The sequence below is a fragment of the Macrotis lagotis genome, chromosome 5 (assembly GCF_037893015.1).
Source record: "Macrotis lagotis isolate mMagLag1 chromosome 5, bilby.v1.9.chrom.fasta, whole genome shotgun sequence".
NCBI lineage: Eukaryota > Metazoa > Chordata > Mammalia > Peramelemorphia > Peramelidae > Macrotis > Macrotis lagotis.
The window spans coordinates 122824152-122844361 of record NC_133662.1 but is presented as its reverse complement, the minus strand read 5'-3'; the positions used below and the strand labels follow the sequence as shown (position 1 = coordinate 122844361).

Genomic DNA, 20210 nt, shown 5'->3' with positions numbered 1-20210 from the left:
AATAATTGTAGTTGTTATAACAGTGTTGATTATACCAGTTATACCAGTATAACAAAACTGTATAGAAAAAAGGCATCAAATAATTTATAATTGTGAAACAAATTCCTAAAAAATTATACCCAAGGACTATTTTTCATTTTTAGAAAACCAGGGGAAATTTACGTAGATTTTTGAAAGAAATATAAGCATGGTTAATCTTTAATTATTAAGTATAATTTCTGAGTTCAAAATTGTTGACACAGTTGTTAAGCTTTGACTTATCACCTAAAAACTTTCAGCATACTTGGATCGGTAAATTTAATTTCTTGAATTAGATTTTTTAATCTGCCTTTTCTAAAATCACATTAGTGTAATTAGTAATTGTTTTTTATTGGAAACTTTGCTTTAGTTGACAGCATTTCTGATTTCTCAAAAAATATCTGATGATATTCACAATTTGTGCTGTGTTGTGGACTTTCAATATCTCTGTCCGGGGTCCAGTTTGAAAGTTCCTTTGGTGATTTTAGAATTGAAGTTTCTAACTTAGGGACAAAGGGGTCTGTTTTGAAATAAATTGGATTACTGTATTTACAAAATAGTCCCTCACCTTGAGAAGGTGATATTAGTTTGAAAGTACTGAAGTATTTAAAGTGATGTGACTTTTATTATATGTAGGTTATGGTTAGAGGTTTTTTTTTTTTTTTTTTTTTTTTTTTTTTTTTTTTTTTGCAAAGGTGATTTAATTTTGGGACAGAAAAGCATCAGTTTGAAAGGGACTTTCATAAAGTTACAAATGTATGATTGTCTGGGATGCAGGATTTCATTTTGAATCTTCTTAGTTGGGAAGTTCAGTTTTTAATGCATAATTAGACCTCATCCCTGAAACTTCCCTGGGTTTTGATAGACCCCTTAGATCATTGTATATCTTGTATCACTTCGTGGACATCTCTAACTGTGCCTCTCTGTCACACCATCAACCTACCTCCTAAAAGCTCTCTTTGTATAGAATTTTAATTATTTTGCATTTACTTTATCAAAGCAAAAAGGGCTTAGTCACTTTAGTCAACCCCTATTTTAAGAAAAGTACACTATGTAAATTTTCAGACTTTATGTTTTTATCTGCTGAAGGTCATTATTCATTTTTTTTTTTTTTTAGGTTTTTGCAAGGCAAATGGGGTTAAGTGGCTTGCCCAAGGCCCACAGCTAGGTAATTATTAAGTTTCTGAGGCTGGATTTGAACCCAGGTACTCCTGACTCCAGGGCCTGTGCTTTATCCACTATGCCACCTAGCTGCTCCCGTTCTCTTGTAATAGCACTAATTTGAGACTGATGTAAAAGCAAAGCAGTTGACACATGTATTATCATGACAATTGTTGATTTTGCTTCAGTTACAGTATTCATAATTCCAGAGTTTATGAGATAGATAGTTATGGCCTCCAGCCCCAGTGCATAAAGCAAACCTCTATTCCCTGAACCCTGTGACTACAGGTGTGATTAGTAGAGGCCAAGCTATCAGCCTCTGAGGCTCTGCACAGAAAGCCAGTGACCAGGCTCCAGACCCCCATACACAGGAAGCTTGGGATAGTGCCACCTGTGCCCCATGAGCAAAGATCAGTTCTCAATGTCACAAAGTAGACCCAAAAAATGAGGGGAAAAAATAAAACCAGAAAAAGAGCCCAAACAATTAAAATCACTATGGTGACAGGGACTATGAAAACACAAACTCAGAAGAGGACAACAATGTCAAAATGCCTACAGAGGAAGCCTTAAAGGGGAAGATGAATTTGTTGCAAATAAAAAAAATCATCTTGAAATAGCTCAGAAAGGTTTTTAAGAGAGATAGGAGGAAAAAATGGGAAAAGAAATGAGAGTTATGCAAGAAAATTATAGAACTAAAATCAACAGGAACCACAAAAGAAAAGGAACCAGAAAAAATGACAAAGAAAACAACCCTTTAAAGGTAGAATTGACCAAATTGAAAAGCGGGTATAAAAGCTTAGTGAAGAAACCCATTCCTTAAAACATAGAATTGTGCAAGTGTGAAGCTAATGACTCTGCACAAAATTAACAAATCAAACGAGATCAAAAGAATGAAAAAAATAGAGAAAATACATCAATGGAAAAATATTTGACCTGGAAAATAGATCCAGGAGAGGTAATTTAAGAATTATCAGACTGCTTGAAAGCCATGATTGAAAAAAAGAGCCTGGGGATGGCTAGGTGGTGCAGTGGATAGAGCACTGGCCCTGGAGTCAGGAGTACTTAAGTTCAAATCTAACCTCAGATGCTGAATAATTACCTAGCTGTGTGGCCTTGGGCAAGCCACTTAACCCCATTGCCTTGCAAAAACTTAAAAAAAAAAAAAGAGCCTGAATAGCATCTTTTAAGAAATTATGAAAGAAAACTGCTTTGATATAATGGAATAAGAGGGAAAAAGTCATTGAAAGAATCGAATGATCATCATCTGAAAGATCCTAAAATGAAATCTCTAAAATGTTGCCAAATTCCAGAATTATCCAGATTACACAGGACTTACCTTCTACATTAAAGGATCAGACAGCTTAGAATGTGATATTGTGAAAGGTAAAAAATTTCAATTTAGATTACAACCAAGAACTATTCAGCATAATTATGCATAATTTTTTAGGGGAAAAGGGCATTCTGTGAAAGAGAACTTGTAAACTTTAATGATGAAAAGAACAGATCTGAACAGAAAATTTGATATTTAAGTACAATACTTAAGAGAAGCTCATCAAGAAAAGAGCAAAGAAACCATGTTATTCAGTAAGGTTAAATTGTTTACTGTCCTACATGAGATGATCCATGAAATCTGTATCTCTTAGGACAGTTAGAAGGAGTATACCTTAGGGGCAGCTAGGTGGCACAGTAGATAGTGCAATGGCCCTGCAGTCAGGAGTACCTGAGTTCAAATGTGGCCTCACATACTTAATAATTACCTAGCTATGTGGCCTTGGGCAAGCCACTTAACCCCACTTTCCTTTCAAAAAAACAATCTAAAAAAAAAAGGAATATACCTAGAGGGGGGTGGTCATAGGTTAACTTTTATGCAATGGTATAAAAAAATTAAGGGGTGAATAAAGGATTTTACATGGAGGAGAGGAAAGGGTAAGGCAAAACAGTGTAACATATCCAACAAAGAAGCACAAAAGATATTTTGCAGTGGAGGGAAAGAAGAGAGGGTTTGAGCATTGTTTGAATTTTACTCTCATTAGATTTGATTCAAAGTGAACAAAAAACAACTATGAGTTGGATATAGAAATGTATCTGTAGGAGAGGGAAGGGGAAATAAGGGAGGGCAGATTGAGGAAGGTAGTTATCAAAAGCAAAGCGCTGGTGAAGAAGGAAGGACAGGGTGAAAGAGAGAAAAGTTTAAATTGGGAAAAATAGGGTGGAGGGAAATACACAGTAATTATAACTATGACTGAATAGGATGAAGTGTCCTGTAAGATGAAAATAATAGAGTGGATTAAAACCAGAATCCTACAATATGTTGTTTGCATGACTGGAGCCAAAAAATATTTTGTGCTTCAGGTGAAGTAAAAGGAAAAAAAAAGCAGGAATAACAATCCTGATCTTAGATAAAATAAAAAGCAATATTATATCTAATCAAAAAACATAAGGAACCTACATCTTGCTGAAAGGTCAAAAAACATAAGGAACCTACATCTTGCTAAAAGGTACCATAAAAAAATAAATGCTAAACAGGATGATGATGATGATGATGATGATGATGATGATGATGATGATGATGATGATGATGATGATGGTGGTGGTGGTGGTGGTGGTTGTGGTGGTGGTGGTGATGATGGTTTGTTCTTCATTCTGGAAGGAGGAGACCATGACACCAGGGAGGTGCTGCCTTGACAAGCACATTAATTGAATTTGGGCGGGGGGTGCACGCTCACTTTCTCATCCAGAACTATCTGGGTCCATTGGCCAGATATAAATCAAAACAACTGGAGATGGTCCTGGATGTGAGGAAATCAGGGTTAAGTGACTTACACAAGGTCACTGTTAGTACATGTCAAGTGTCTAAGGCTGGATTTGAACTCCCATCCTCTTTACTCCAAGGCCAGTGCTCTATACACTGTGCCACCTAGCTGCTTACTAAACATGTAAACATGCTTGTCAAGGCATCGCCTGCCTGATGTCATGGTCTTCTTCTTGCATCTTTTTTTTTAAATATTTATTTAGTCAATTTTTTATACATTAACAAAATATTCTTGTTTAAGAGTAAACAAAATACCCCCTTCCCCCCAAAAAATATAGACTCGCTTGAGCGATAAAGGGGAGAGCTTACCTGCTCTGCCTGCTTCTGTTTTCCTGGATCTGGACTGTGGTAGCCATGCTGCTCTCTGTGTGCCCTGAGGGCTGGGCTTCATGTGCTAGCTCTGGCAGAGGTCCCTGCTGTTCCCCCAATTTGTGCCTGGTGCACCCCAGGGTCTAGGTCAGGAAACTCCCTTGCTGCTGTGACCTGCGACTCCCAGCACCTTGGGCTGCCTCTGGGAGGCTGAAGTTATTTCCCTCTAGTGGTCCACCCCTCTGGCGGGTGCCCCTCTAGCCCTGGGGAGCAGAGCCTTTCTGCTCTTTTCCAGGTTACCTTGAGTAGGAGAACTGCCGCACTGGATCCATCTGTGGGTTCTGTCACTTGAAAATTTAGTTAGAGTCTTTAGTTTTGAAGATTTATGAGAGAGGGCCTAAGACACAATCCGTTCTTGTTGCCATCTTGGCTCCACCTCTTGTCATGGTCTTCTTAAAGAAAATATGTACATATAGCATCCATAACCTTAGAGGAAAAATTGAGTTACAGAAAGAGAGGACAGTCCTGTTCTACTGGGAGACCTCAGTCTCTACCTCTCATATCTAGATAAATCTAACCAAAGTAAATAAGAAAGGAGTTGAATAGGATTTTAGAAAATCTGAATTAGATAAATCTCTGGAGAAAACTGAATGGGGATAGATATAGCTTTAACTCAGTAGCATATGCAAAAATTGGTCATATATTAAGACATGAAAATTTCACAATCACATACAGAAAGGTAGAAATATTGGACGCATCCTTTTGAGATCATACAAGAAAAATTGAGTGTAATAAAGAACTAGGAGAAAATAGACTAAAAATTTATTGAAAACTAAATAATTTATTCCTGGGGAAAACAACATATCATAGAAATGATCCTTATCTCACTTAAAGCAACTGCAAAAATAGATTTCATTACAAGAGACAAGGAAGGAATATATTCTCCCCAAAGATGCCATAGACAATTAAAATGTCAATTTGTATACTAAATTTCAATAATTTCAGCACTAAATATGTATGCACCTAGTGGTAGAGCATCCAGATTCTTAAAGGAGAAACTGAATGATTTACAGGGCCACATAGATAGCAATACTCTTCTGGTGGTGGGAGACTTCAACCTCCCTCTCTCAGAATTAGATAAATCTGACCATAAAATGAGCTAGAAGGAAATTTAAGTCAATAGAATGTTGAAAACTTAGATATGATAGCCCTCTAGAGAAAATTAAATGGCGATAGGAACACATGTACTTTTCTTCTGTAGTATAGAACACCTACATAAAAACCTCAATTGAATACAGAAAGGCAGAAATACTGAATGCATTCTTTGCAGATCATGATACAATAAAAATCACAGGCCATAAAGGGCTATGGAGAGTTAGATCTAAAATTAATTGGAAACCAAATAACCTAAGTCCAAAGAATAAGTTGATCAAACCACAAATCATAGAATTAATAATTTCATCCAAGACAATAACAAGAACAAGAAATTCGTACTAAAATTTATAAGATACAATCAAAGCAGTTAAAATACTTGGGAATCTACCTGCCAAGGCCAAAATCAGATCTAAATAACTGGGAAAATAAGAATTGCTTATGGATAGGGATTGCTAATATAATAAAAATTAAATTACTTATTTAATGCCATACCAATCAAACTTCCAAAAAATTACCTTAGTGAGCTAGAAAAAATAGTAACTAAACTTATATGGAGGAACAAAAAGTTCAAGGGAATTGATTAAAAAAATTGCAATAGAAGGTGGCCTAACTGTACTAAAATTATATTCTAAAGCATCAGTTATCAACACTGTCTGGTACTGGCTAAGAAATAGAGTAGTGTATCAGTGGAATAGATGTAATAGTAATCTTCTTTTTGATAAACCCAAAGAGTCCAGCTTCTGAAATAAGAACTCACTCTTTGATAAAAACTGTTGGAAAACTGGAAGAGAGTATGGCAGAAACTAGTATTAGACCAACATAGAGAGCACACCCTATAGCAAGATAAGATAAAAATGGGTGCAGAATCAATCAGTTTCACTTAATGACAATAATGAGATAATATACCAAAATTCATGGGATGTAGGCTTAGTTCTATTAAGCAATACACAAACTTTGCAAAAATGTAAAATAATGACACTTCTATTTTTTTGAGAATTGTTATTTTTCATATTTTTATTTTGGCATGTAATAAGTTTGTAATTTTAAATGAGTAGTAAATATTTAAATTTACTTTTTTGAATTTCTAATGTAGTAAATATCTTTAGATATAAGCAAATAAATTAAAGCTTTGGGACACTTAACAACATCTTTTAAGTGTGTAAAGGGGCTCTGACAGCACACAGAGTTTGAGAAATGTTCTTTCAATCTTTTTGCCTTGGTGATCTTATCTGTGTGAATTTCATGATTCTGAGATCTACTTATGCAGCCTTGCATTCTTTTATTCAATAAATTCTAGTGATTCCCTATAATCTTCAGGATCAAATTCAAAATCCTCTATTGAGCTTCTTCATAACCTGGTCCTTTTCTACCTTTGCAGTATTCTTTCACCTTACTCATTTCCAAGTACTTTTTTGTTCTGTCTTTTGTTTCTTTTGTTTTAGTTTTGCAAGGCAGTGGGGTGAAGTGGCTAGGTAATTACTCAGCATCTGAGGTTAGATTTGAACTCAGGTACTCCTGACTCCAGGGCCCCTGCTCTCTCTGTCCACTGAGCAACCTAGCTCCTCCTCCAAGTATTTTTTGATCCAATGCCATTTTAGCCCTTTTTTTGCATTATAGCATTTTATCTCCTGCCTCTAGGCTTTTTCTCTGGTCTGGAACTTTTCTCCTTACTTTTTCTTCCTGATTACCTTAAAGTCTCATGTTAGATCCTACTTTTTCCCAAAGGTATTCTTCATCCTCCTTAATGCTATACTTATTATAAGGGAAGGCCTTTGTTTTTATTTTTATTCATTTATTTTTATTCTTTAATGCACAGACAGGCAGTTTTATGGAGGATTTCAGTAGGTAGTAGGAGTGATGCCAAAAAGGAAAACGAGAAAATTGCAAATTGAACATTAAAGATTGACGAGAGAACAGAATGAAGTTGAGAAAGGAACAAAGGCAAACCAAAGGAGTGTTAGTACTCTCATGTTAAATTTAACATGTAATTTGTTTATTTTACTTTTTTTTTTAGGCTTTTGTAAGGCAAATGTGGTTAAGTGACTTTGCCCAATGCCACACAGCTAGCTATTTATTAAGTGTTTGAGACCGGATTTGAACCCAGGTACTTCTGACTCCAGGGCTGGTGCTTTATCCACTGCACCACCTAGCTGCCCTTGTTCAGTCTTAAAAAAATATCAAAAACTCCCTGATTTTGATCTATAATTTTTCAGTTATGACTGACTTATTATGTTATTTGAGGTTTTCTTGGGAAAGCTGATGGAATAGTTTGCCATTTCTTTCTCCAACTCATTTTACAGAAGAGGAAATTGAGGCAAATTGCACTAAACGATAAAGGGTTATTTAGTAAAGTATCTGAGGTCAGATTTGAACTCAGTAAGATGAATCCTTCTGACTCCAAGACTGGCATACTAGCCACCTAGATGCACTATTACTTTCTGCCATTATTTTCTTATTTATTAATTTATTGATACCTTTCTTCATTTCTTTAACACTGTACTCTTTAGGTTTTTGCAAGGCAAATGGGGTTAAGTGGCTTGCCCAAGGCCACATAGCTAGGTAATTATTAAGTGTCTGAGTCTGGATTTGAACCCAGGTACTCCTGACTCCAGGGCTGGTGCTTTATCCATTGTGCCACCTAGCCACCCCCTAATACTGCACTCTTAAGATTTTCCTCTGCTTTGATCACACCTCCACTTCCTTGTTGAATCTGCATTTTGACTTTCTGCTGATAGCTGCAATAGGTTCACCAAGATTTTCTACTCACTCCTTTGATGATGTCATCCACTACCATGACTGCAAGTTTTATCTATGTGAATGTAAATTATATCATTGTTCTCCATCCTTACAACAAAGTCTCCTATTTTCAATTGCTAGTTGAATATTACTTACCTTATTGTTACTTCAACCTTAGCATATCCAAAACAAATCTTTTTCCTTTCCTATTGAAATCTTTCTTTCCCCTCAGTAATAATCTGTTTGTGGAGATAGTTCTGGAGATACCATAATTTACCCAAAAGTAGGTGGATAAAATCAACACAAAATTACAATGATTACCTTGAATCTAATTTATCCTATAGACATATACTAATATATATCCCATATGTGCATATATCCTAATATCCTATAGATTATTATCCCACTTTCCTATATCCCTAATTCTTGTCACTTAGAATTACCACCTGTTACCTGAGTCTTTTATCCCATTAATCTCAACTTTTCTTCTCCTTAGTTCATCCTTAAAGTTTTGACCTGCTCTATATTTTAAATTAAAAAAAATTAGTTTTGCAGATTAATCTCCCTTACCTCCTTTGCTTAACCAACTCAAATCTCTTAAAATTTTACCTTTACCATCTGACTTAATGTTTCCAATTTAAGTTTATTAATTAACCCTCTTTTCTCCTTTCTTTTTTGTTTGAATGAGCTTTATTTGTGCCTACACTTCATAATATTCTTAATTTAAACTTAAGTAGTTCAACCCATCCTTTTTCCTTTCTCTAGGCTATTTTTATTTAATCATTCAATCTCTTAGTTAGTCTCTCTTTTTTTAAGACAAAGAAATTTATAAAATATAACAACTCTTCTTGCCTTCCTTAATTTTCTTTTTTGCTGTTTGTGTTTTAAAAGTTCTACTCAACAACTATGGCTATCTCAAAGAATGTTGGAAAGTTTTGAAAGTCAATTTTCTTTCCATGAAAAGGTCCATGAAAATATTGAGCTTTGAAGGATAAATTTGCACAAGTTACATTCTTTTTGAGTGGAATATTTCCTTTTGAGTTAATATTCCTAGTGAAGTCCTCTCAGGGTTAAAAATCATTAAAACAAAGATGGACCATTACCCTTAAACTATTCTTAGAAGAAAAGAGGGAGAGAGGTCTTGCATTCTCAGTCAGATACCCTCCCGATTCTGTTAAGGAGGGAAATAGTGGAATACTTCCAGCTATGAGACCTTGCATTCTTAGTTAGCCACCTAGTTGATGATAGACTGGGAGAATAGTAGACTGCCTCCTCTTGTTTGATAAGTACTAAGAAGACCTTGTACTCAGACATTAATTCATTTAGATAACAAAAGGTCATTAGAAATCTTCTGATATCTTTGTCATCTGTATGGTGAAGTAATTTTCTATGAAAACATTTTATTTTCTTTGTTACCAGGTAGATTTTTGGCATAAAGATTGTAACTCTGAAAACCTTAACCAATCAGGTTGGAAGAGAGGGGGCTAGGGAGAGGGGAATCGCACCATAATAATCTTGCTTGACTGTCACCTCAGGGCAGCTCCTTGATCTTCACTACCTTTTGAGACTTGGAGTCTGTCCTTTTCTTGAGAAAAGTCAAAATAAACTTTCTTTTTTGCTCAGAGTAGTCTATTTTTTTCCAGTGGATTTTTATCTCACACATTTTGCTTTTCAACATTTAACTTGATTTTTTTGTTATTGAACAGTAATCCATCCTGAAATATCTGTAGATTTTTCAAAATACATGTTTTCTATCTAATCTTTATTTTCGTCTTTTTTTTCTGTTAGATTTTTCAAACTCTGACACAGGAACATTGAAATCATCTAGAATCAATATATTGTATCTTTTCATTTGTTAGTTTTTTAAGATTATTGTTATGATTGGCACATATCTACCTTTAATATTATTTAATCACAGTAGAGTTTCTGTTTGTTTATTTTATATTATTTATATTTGCTTTTGTTTGAATTGAAATCGTGATTGTAATTCTCATTTTAAGATATTTTTCTGCTTAATTCTTTATTCTTAAAATACATTTTGCATAAGCAGCATCCTTTGAATTTTGTTTTCTAATATATATTCTGAAATTCACTTTTTAATAACATTTGGAGCTATAATTAAGGAATAATAATTAAATTTCCTTTCCCTACTCTGAGAACCTTTTTTCTTTTTTTGTTGCATTGATGAACTGAACAAGTCCATTAAGACTGATCATCAGGCCCATGCTGCTGTTAGGGTGTACAATGTTCTGGTTCTGCTCATCTTGCTCAGCATCACTTCATGCAAATCCTTCCATTCTTCCTTAAATTCCCGTCCCTCCTGGTTTCTTATAGAGCAGTAGTGTTCCATCAGATACATATACCACAGTTTAAGCCATTCCCCAGTTGAAGGACATTTACTTAATTTTTATTGAATTGACTTCTTGGGAATGGATTTAAATCAAGGATCTTAGAAGCATATGAATTGTACAGGAATTAGACACTATTTGAGTAGTTGGAAAGTGTACTCATGTCATTAAATGTACTGTCCTTAGAGAGTTAAAGTATTCCAAACAGGAAAGTTGCTTAGGGAAAAAAACCTTTTCTCCCTCATTTCCCAGTTCCTTATTTCATTAACCTTTACTTGTGGTGCCTAGTTTAAACAAAATCACCTTAATGATTCTCTGACTACTTCCACATAGTCTTTTTTTTCTAAGGTTTTTGCAAGGCAAATGGGGTTAAGTGGCTTGCCCAAGGCTACACAGCTAGGCAATTATTAAGTGTTTGAGACTGGATTTGAACCCAGGTACTCCTGACTCCAGGGCTGGTACTTTATCCACTGCGCCACCTAGCCACCCTCCACATAGTCTTGTGAAGTCAAATCTTCATGTTCTCTTTTCTTGGAATCCTTCTTGGCTCCTACCAAAGTCTACCTCTGATCCCAAAAGTGAACTGCCTTGGGATAAAGAAAGTGTGAAAATATATAATAATTCTAACCTAATGGCATTTGACATCTATATGATAAAGTAGGGATGAATTCCTTTTTCTTATGTCTGCCTCTTGTTTATTTATTTTTAAGAATGATTTTATTTTGAGTTTTATAATTTCCCCCATTCTTGCTTCCCCCCCCCCCCACATGCACAGAAGCCATTCTGTTAGTCTTTATATTGTTTCCATGGTATGCATTGATCTCAGTTGAATGTGATGAAAGAGAAATTATATCCTTGAAGAAGAAAAATGAAGTGTAAGTGATAGCAAAATTATGCAATAAGATAATCGCCCCATTGAAGGTAATGGTCTTTGGTCTTTGTTCAAAGTACACAATTCTTTCTCTAGATTAATATGTAATTTAAAAATAAATTGTATATAATATCAATTCATGGTTTCATGTGTAATCATTTTGAACAGGGAAATTTTAATGAATATTAAGTTCAATAAAATGTTGATTTTTGTTTCCTTGCAACTAGGGTAAAATGAGAATTTCCCCTGAGAAATGTGTTTACTTTTTTGTAACCAATTTTGGATTTGTTTTGTAGACAGAAACAACAAATTTCCAATCTACATCAGAGGATCAGGGATAATGAATTACGAGCACAACATGCCATGTTGGGTCTTTATGCAAATTGTGAGGATTCTTATGTTGCAGGTTTACAGGTAAGATACAGGTATTTTTTAATGATCATATTGTGTACTCGTACCCTAGACCTAAGAATCTTTTAGCTAAGTACAATTTGCCTAGAGATTGAATAACAAATCTCTAAGAACTTTAAACTGGTTTTTGTTGTATAGCAGAATTTATTTCACGATTAAAGTGTGGTAGGATGTTTTAGTTAGTGTACAGACTACTGACCTTCGGATCAAGGGAGATCTGGATTCACGTTCTTCTACCCATTTTTAATAGTTGCAGTGTCATGGAAAATGTATTCATCTCCCTCATCAGGACAATAGATTTCAAATGAGATCATATAAAATTATTTATGCCTTTTAAAATTGATATCACTTGTCAGTTTTGTACTTTAGCTACTGAAATACCAGAAGTTTATTATATGATAGCTTTGCCAAGAAATCCTTTAGTTTACGTTTTGCAACTTCCATTTTTTATCAAGTCAATGACTTATTCATCACTTAGTATGTTGCAGACATGTCCTAAGTCTGAGAACACAAAGAAAGTAATGGGACAATATATGCAAATAAAAGAGGATCTTAGAACAAAAGCATGGGAGGGAAAAAAAACCCAGGGGATATCTCCAGTCCAAGGAGGAATTTTAGACTAGTTTTTAAGGAAGTTAGGAGTCAATAGTGAGGGGGAAGAGCAATTCAGGCATGGGGGACATTATGCTTCAAATGCATAGTCAGGAATTAAAGTGTAGTTCTCTGAGAACAACAAAAAGAGCCAGAATAACTGAATCTTAAGGAATGAAGTGGAGTGAAGAGCCACAGATAATTGTAGATTTGATTCTGGAGATAATAGGGAGTCATTGGAATGTATTAAATTTGAGTATGGGAGTAACATGGATGAGATTGTGAAGGAATAGTTAGAAAGATGGGAAGAACACCAGGAAAGAGTAGTTTCATAAAACCCTGAGAAGAGTATGTCCCAAAAGGAGGAAGTGAAGTATTAGTGTCAAAGACTTAAAAGACGCAAGAAAAGGATGAGGATTGAACAAAGTATGAGATTTGGTAATTACAAGATCATTGCTAAATTTGGAGAGAGCAGTTTTTGTAGAATGATGAGATTGGAAACCAGTTGCTGTGGATTTAGGATTAAGAGAAGTGGAGACACTAGTCTATATGACATTCTCAAGGGTTGTAGCCAAGAAAGAGGAGAGATAAAGGACAAGAGCTAAATAAAACACTTGCATCAGGGGAGAATTTTTTAAAGATTAGGTGATATAGGCAGGTTTATAGACAACAAAAGGGTCAAAGTAGGGAATAGTTGACAAGTAGATGACAGATAATGAAAGCAGTTAGCTGGAGAAGAGGGTAGATCAGGGGTGTCTAGAGGAATCAGAAGTAGAAGTGTCACCTCTTCACATAAAATAGAAGTGAAGAACAGGTAGTAGTTTGAGTCATGGAAGGAGAGAGAGCTCTTATTTTTGTGAGGTATGAGGTAAACTTAACTAAGAGGGGGAAAGAAGACTTTTGTGGCAGCAGATAAAAGTTGGAAATAATTGCTTTTTTGAGTAGTGTACTAAATTGATTAAGGAGTTATCACTAGGGAGATTCCATGATACTATACTTAATTTATGTCTGTGATATATATGTATGTGTATGTATGTAGATCCATACCTGTTTAGATTACAATATTCTTTCCCCCCTTATCAGAACAATTTTCACCTTTTCTAAATATTTATTTTTTTTATACTAAAATTAAATCACAATTAGGCAATCAAGATAGTAAATGGTGTAATGTTTGAAGGGTAAAGAAAATATTAATAGCAACTGTCCAGCAGAGGGCCCTCTAATATAAGATGCATGGATAAGTTGGGGGAAATTGTCCCAAAGGGATATTGGGGGCGGCGGGGGGGGGGGGGGGGGAAGAGGAAGGCCTTTTAAAAATAACTGGTGGATGATTTTAGATGTTTCTGGGAAACTAGAAGTTATAAATTAAAAAAATTCCCTTTGGGAAAATAAGATCAGTTTGCTAAGGTCAGGTTGGCATCAGGTGAAAAATACTAGGGTTTAAGAGTCTATAACCAAGTATAATTTCATTTTCTTTTTAAAAAAGCTAAGTAAAAGATTGGAAGAGTATAAATGTGATGCTAAACTCTGTTGCCTTTCATTATTTTAATTATATCAAATTGCAAAAATGATCATATTGATCAGTTATTTGATCTAGAATGTTTTTGATGTAGAATGTATTTGACCTAGAATAGGTGAAAGAAATAGTATGTAATTGGTCTTAAGCCGTTTTCATTAAATACGATTTATAAAAAAATTAGTTTTGTGAATTCTTAAGATCATACTCTAGAAAAATCTTTTTGGTTTGTTTTTTAAATATCAATAATAACAAGAGTCAGCATTTATATAGTGCTTTTAGATTGGCCAAGTATTCTAGAAATAGTATTTTATTTGATTCTTATAATAGTCCTTGAAAGTAGGGCCTATTATCCCTTTTTTACAGATGAGGAAACAGATGAGGCAGACAAAAGTTAAGTGATTAGCCAGTATTACATTGCTGTAAGGTATCTGATGCTGAATTTGAATTCTGCTTTTCTGACTTCACACCATCACTGTGTTGGTCAGTGCTAATATAAGGTGGATTGTTGAAAACAGGACATTTATGTAGCTGAAAGAGAATAGAAATGATATCTTTGGGGTCAGTCGAAAATTGGTGCTTTCATTCTAAAGCTTTAAAATTCCTCATTTTCATTTTTTTTGTTTGTTTTGTTTTTTACAAGGCAATGGGGTTTAAGTGACTTACACAGCTAGGTAATTATTAAGTGTCTGAGACCAGATTTGAACTCAGGTCCTCTGATTCCGGAGCTGGTGCTCTATTCACTGTGCCATCCAACTGCCCCTCCTCATGTTCTTTTAGTGATAGAGAAGTCTAAAGAAGAGGGTTTTTCATTTTTTTTAAATTTTCTTCAATTTATTTACACATTACTAATTCTTGTTGTAAGAATAAACATAATACCCCCCCTCTCTCCACAAAGTTAAAACCTCTTGAAAAATAAAGTGAAAGAGGAAAATGTGCTTCAGTCTGTGTTGAGATACCATCACTCTGTCTCAGATGGATCAAATTCTTTATCCTAATTCCATCAAAGAAGTTATTTCCATATTTTTCCACAGTTGTTGTTGCTGATTGTAATTCCCTCCCCACTATCATCTATTATATTTTCTCTCGCCTTTCACTCTGTCCCTCTTCTAAAATATGCTGTGGGGCCAGTCAGGTAGTGCAAAGGACAAAGCACCAGCCCTGGAACCAAGAGATCCCAAGCCTACATCCCACCCCAGAGACCCAGCAACCACCTGGCCCCGTGGTCCCAGATAGACCACCCAATCCCACCACCTTGCAGAAAGTAAAAAAGAAAATGTGTTATATATGAGTAGCCTCTCACCCCCATCCCCCTTCCCCCCCCATCTCCTTTTTCTTCTAGATTTCTGTACCTTATTGAGTGTTTCCTCCCTCAGCCATTTCAGATGAGAATGAAGGCTCTCTCATTCTCCCTCACCGTTACCCCCTCCATACCACAGCAAAAGCTATTTTACTTGAAATGTCTTTGTCTATTCTACCTCTCCTTTCTCTTACTTCCAGTACATTTCCTTTTCACTCATTGACTCCATTTTTACAATATATTATGCCTTCAAATTCAGTTCCACCTATGCCTCATCTATAAAAACTCCTTTTAACTGCTCTAATAAATAAGAACGTTCATATGAATATTATCAATATCATCTTTCCATGCAAGAATACATACAGTTCATCATTAAATCCCTTATACTTTACCCTTCTTGTCCATCCTCTCTATTCTTCACCTGACTCGTTTACTTGAATATCAAACTTACTATTAAGCTCTGGAACATTTGAAATTCCCCCATTTCATTGAAAGTCCATCTTTTCCCCCTGGAAGAGGATATTCAGTTTTGCTGGGTAGTTAATTCTTTTGCTCTTTTGCCTTCTGGAATATTATATTATATTATGCTCCAAGCTCTATGAGCCCTTAATGTAGTTGGTACTAAGTCCTGTGTAATCCTGTCTGTAAATCCATAATATTTGAATTGTTTCCTTCTGGCTGCTTGTAATATTTTCTCTTTGACTTGGGAATTCCTGGGGGTTGTTTTTTTGGATCACTTTCTGGGGGAGATCGATAGTTGATGATTCTCTCAATTTCTGTTTTTACCCTCTGCTTCTAGGATGTCAGGGCAGTTTTCCTGTAGAAATTCTTTTAAAATGATATCAAGGCTCTTTTCTTGAACATGACTTTCAGATTGCCCAATAATTTTGAAATTATCTCTTCTGGATCTGTTTTCCAGCTCAGTTGTTTTTTTCTTTCAATGAGATATTTCACATTTTCTTCTAGTTTCTCATTCTTTTGCTGTTGAATTATTGTGTCTTGTTTTCTTGCAAAGTCATCAGCTACTTTTAGCGCTATTCTACATCTGTATGATTTCTTTTCCTCAGAGAGCTCTCTTATCTCCTTTTTTATCTGGACAATTCTGCTTTTTAAAGCATTCTTCTCGGCTTGCCCAGTGCCACAGAACTAGGTAATTATTAAGTATTTGAGGCCAGATTTGTACTCAGGTACTCTTAACTCCAGGGCTGGTGCTCTATCCATTGTACCACCTAGCCTCCTTCAATAACTTTTTTGAACGGTATCATCCATTTGACTTAAACTGGTGTTTAACATGTTATTTTCTTCAACATTTTTTTGGATCTCCTTGACTAAGTGGCTGACTTTGCTTTCATGTTTTTCCTGCTTCTATCATTTCTTTTCCCAATTTTTCTTCTACCTCCCTTACTTGATTTCCAAAATCTTTTTTGAGCGCTGTCATATTCTGAGACACACTTCTATATTTCTTGGAGTCTTTAGATGCTTTGATGCTCCATGGGAATCATAGACATAGTAACTTGTCAATGGTCCAGTTCCTTTTTTTTCCTCCCTGTTTACTCATTTCCCCATCTTGTGCCTGGTTTTGGGGTGCTTCCTGAGCTTTTGAGTATTAGGACACCCCTGCAAGGACCTCAGTTTCTTCAAGGTCTTATGGGAGGCTCTGAATGCTCTCCTGGTCTGTGAATGACCACAAACTCACCCCCCTCTGCCCTGAGGCTGTGACGAAGGTCCCTGTTCTATGGGAGCCCCAAAGTGGGACCAGGGTCTGAATATGGTCAAAGCCCCAGAGTCCTGTCCCAGGGACAAAGGATAGACTTCAAAAGTCTTCCTCCATTCTCTTATCTTCTGTGGGCGGCAGGGGCTGCAGTGTCTCTTGCTGGGCAGCTCCACAGGCCTGCTTTCATTTCCTGGGATCTGGGCTGCTCTAAGGGCTGCAGCCACACTGAGGAGAGTCACTCTGGCCTGGGCTTTGTGCTCACTCTGGCAGAGGTCTCCCTGCTGACCTTGCACGTTGTGCTTGGTGCTCCCTGGGGTGGTAGGTCAGGAAACTGCTTCTGCTGCCAGGAGCCAGGTGCCCTGGGGCTGTTTCTGGAAGGGTGAAGCTCCTTTACTCTGGTGTGCTGCTGCCTCCTCCAACTCCATGGAACAGAGCCTTCCCACTATTTTCCAGATTACCTTGAACTGGAGAATTGCCTCACTGCATCTTTCTGTGGGTTCCATGTCTTGAAAATTTAGTTAGAGTCATAATTTTAAGGTTTTTGGAATATTTTGGAAAGAGCTCCTATGAAAGTTTGTTCTTATGTCACCATCTTGGCTCTGCCCCCGGTTTTTAATTATTAATGCCTTTTACCCGAACTTACTAAGTAGTAATTATATTGTTGATAATATCTTTTAAATTATAGTCCTTCCTTTAGAAATCTTTTTTTTAGGTTTTTTTTTTCAAGGCAAATAGGGTTAAGTGGCTTGCCCAAGGCCACACAGCTAGGTAATTATTAAGTGTCTGAGGCCAGATTTGAACTCAGGTACTCCTGACTTCAGGGTCAGTACTCTATCCACTGCCCTCCCTTTCCTTTAGAAATCTTAACGGTCTTCTTTGTTATAAGGGAATGTATACAGTCTTTCCACTCAAATCTTCTGTTGATACATTGTTATGGTGTGGAAGTAGCTGACATTTGAGTTCTCATAGTTTGTTCCAGTGGAGCTTAAGCTCTGGTTCATCCTATTTACTTTTGTAAGGCTTTTTCCCTCCTCCATGGAGAAACCATATAACTTGGTTGGGTACTATTGGCCACAGGTTGTGAAATGACCCAATTTATTTTGAATTTTACAATTTTCCCCCATTCTTGCTTCCCTACCCCGCACAGATGTGATGAGAGAGGAAATCATATCCTTAAGGAAGAAAAATAAAGTATTAGAGAGATAGTAAAATTATATAGTAAGATAAAGGGTTGTTTTTTCTAAGTTAAACGTAACAGTCTTTGTTCTTTGTTCAAACTCCACTGTTCTTTCTCTGGATACAGATGATAATTTTCCATTGCAAACGGTCCCAAATTGTCCCTGATTGAATGAGCTAGTCCATCAAGGTTGAACATCACTGGTTCTGCTCATCTCACTCAATGTCAGTTCATGCAAATCCCTCCAGGCTTCCCTGAAATCCCGTCCCTCCTGGTTTCTAATAGAACAATAGTGTTCCATGACACACATATACCACAGTTTGTTAAGCCATTCCTCAGTTGAAGGACATTCATTTAATTTTCATTCTTTGCCACCACAAACAGGGCTGCTTTGAATATTTTTGTACAAGTGATGTTTTTATCCTTTTTCATCATCTCTTCAGGGTATAGACCCAGTAGTGGTATTGCTGGATCAAAGAGTATACACATTTTTATTGCCTTTTGGGCACAATTCCAAACTGCTCTCCAGAAAAGTTGGATGAGTTCACAATTCCACCAACAATGTATTAGTGTCCCAGATTTCCCACATCCCTTCCAACATTGATCATTGAGGTGTGAGGTGGTATCTCAGATATGCTTTAATTTGCATTTCTCGAATAATAATGATTTAGTGCAGTTTTTCATATGAATGTGGATAGCTTTGATTTCCTCATCTGTAAATTGACTCAGTTCTCTGTATATTTTAGAAATGAGTCCTTTATCAGAAATACTAGTTGTAAAAATTGTTTCCCAATTTACTACATTTCTTTTGATCTTGGTTACAGTGAGTTTGTGCAAAAGCTTTTTAAACTTAATGTAATCAAAATTACCTAGTTGGTTTTTAATGATGTTCTCCATCTCTTCCTTGGTCATAAACTGCTTCTCTTTCCATAGATCTGACAGGTAAACTACTCCTTGATCTTTTAGTTTGCTTATAATATTGTTTTTTATGTCTAAATCCTGATTCTGTTTTGATCTTATCTTAGTATAGGGTGTGAGGTGTTGGTCTAATCCAAGTTTTTTCCATACTAATTTCCAATTTTCTCAACAGTTTTTATTGAAGAGTTTTTATCTCAACAGCTGGGACTCTAGGTTTAATTTTACTTTTAAAATAATGTTGCTAGGTATAGGTGATAAAAGTTTTATTTTACTTCTTCCAATTCTTATTGTTCAGAACTTTTGATAAGCCAGCTTTTATTTCTGTCTTTTTTTTTTTGGTGGGATTAGAGGCTGTTTTGTTTCTTTTCTTTCATACAGTGTTTATAGACTTTGTTGGTCTTCATTAACAGTTGTTAATGAAGCTGGAGACCCCTTTTCCCCCATCTAATTTGAGCCTGATATTTTAGTCTGTTAAATTTTAACAGGTGTAATTACAAAATAGTGAAATTGACTTAGAAGATTGATATGTTATATTTTTAGGTGTTATTATTCTTCCTCTTTATTTTCACACAGAATGAACCAGCGGTCCTTAAAGTTCCCATTTATTCCTTAAATGGATGTGTAATATTTTCATAAAAACAGTGACAAAATGACTGAATCTAATAGCATTTTCTTCACTCATAGTAAGCCATGTACTAGAAAAAGGAAGTTGGTTCAAAAATTAGTTCTCCAGCACCAGTATTGGCCATGAAATTTAATCAGAACTTGACAGTCTTAACATGGTTTTCTTCTAATTCTGCTTACTTAATTCAGCATCGTTTCATCTAGTCATCTCAGTGTTTCTCAGAGTCTTTGATATTTTTCTTCTCTAGTGAAACTATTATATTCATATTCATATTTTGTTTAAATTTAATATTTATTTAGCAATTCCTCAGTTGATAGATCCTATCTTGATTTTTAACTTCTATTATATATAAAGTGCTGCTAGAATTATTTTGGTACATATTTTACCTGTCTTCCTTTTTGACCTCTTTCACATATATATCTATAATATTAATATTAATAATAATAATAATAATTAAGATTGCCAGATCAAAGAATATGAAGTTTAGGATTTTTCTTGCATATTTGTTGTATATAATAACAGGGAGCAGCATTTTTATAATGATAAGA

The 20210-nt window shown here is 35.6% G+C and overlaps 1 protein-coding gene across 4 annotated transcripts in view; it reads left to right on the top strand.

Annotated features, from left to right (window-relative positions):
- CEP85L (centrosomal protein 85L) overlaps positions 1-20210 on the top strand; it is a 129539-nt gene that overhangs the window by 83481 nt on the left and 25848 nt on the right. For all 4 annotated transcript variants that reach the window (XM_074187451.1, XM_074187450.1, XM_074187452.1 and 1 more), the window contains exon 5: positions 11707-11824. In XM_074187451.1, coding sequence (XP_074043552.1) covers positions 11707-11824 — 118 coding nt within the window. The remainder of the gene's footprint in view (positions 1-11706; positions 11825-20210) is intronic.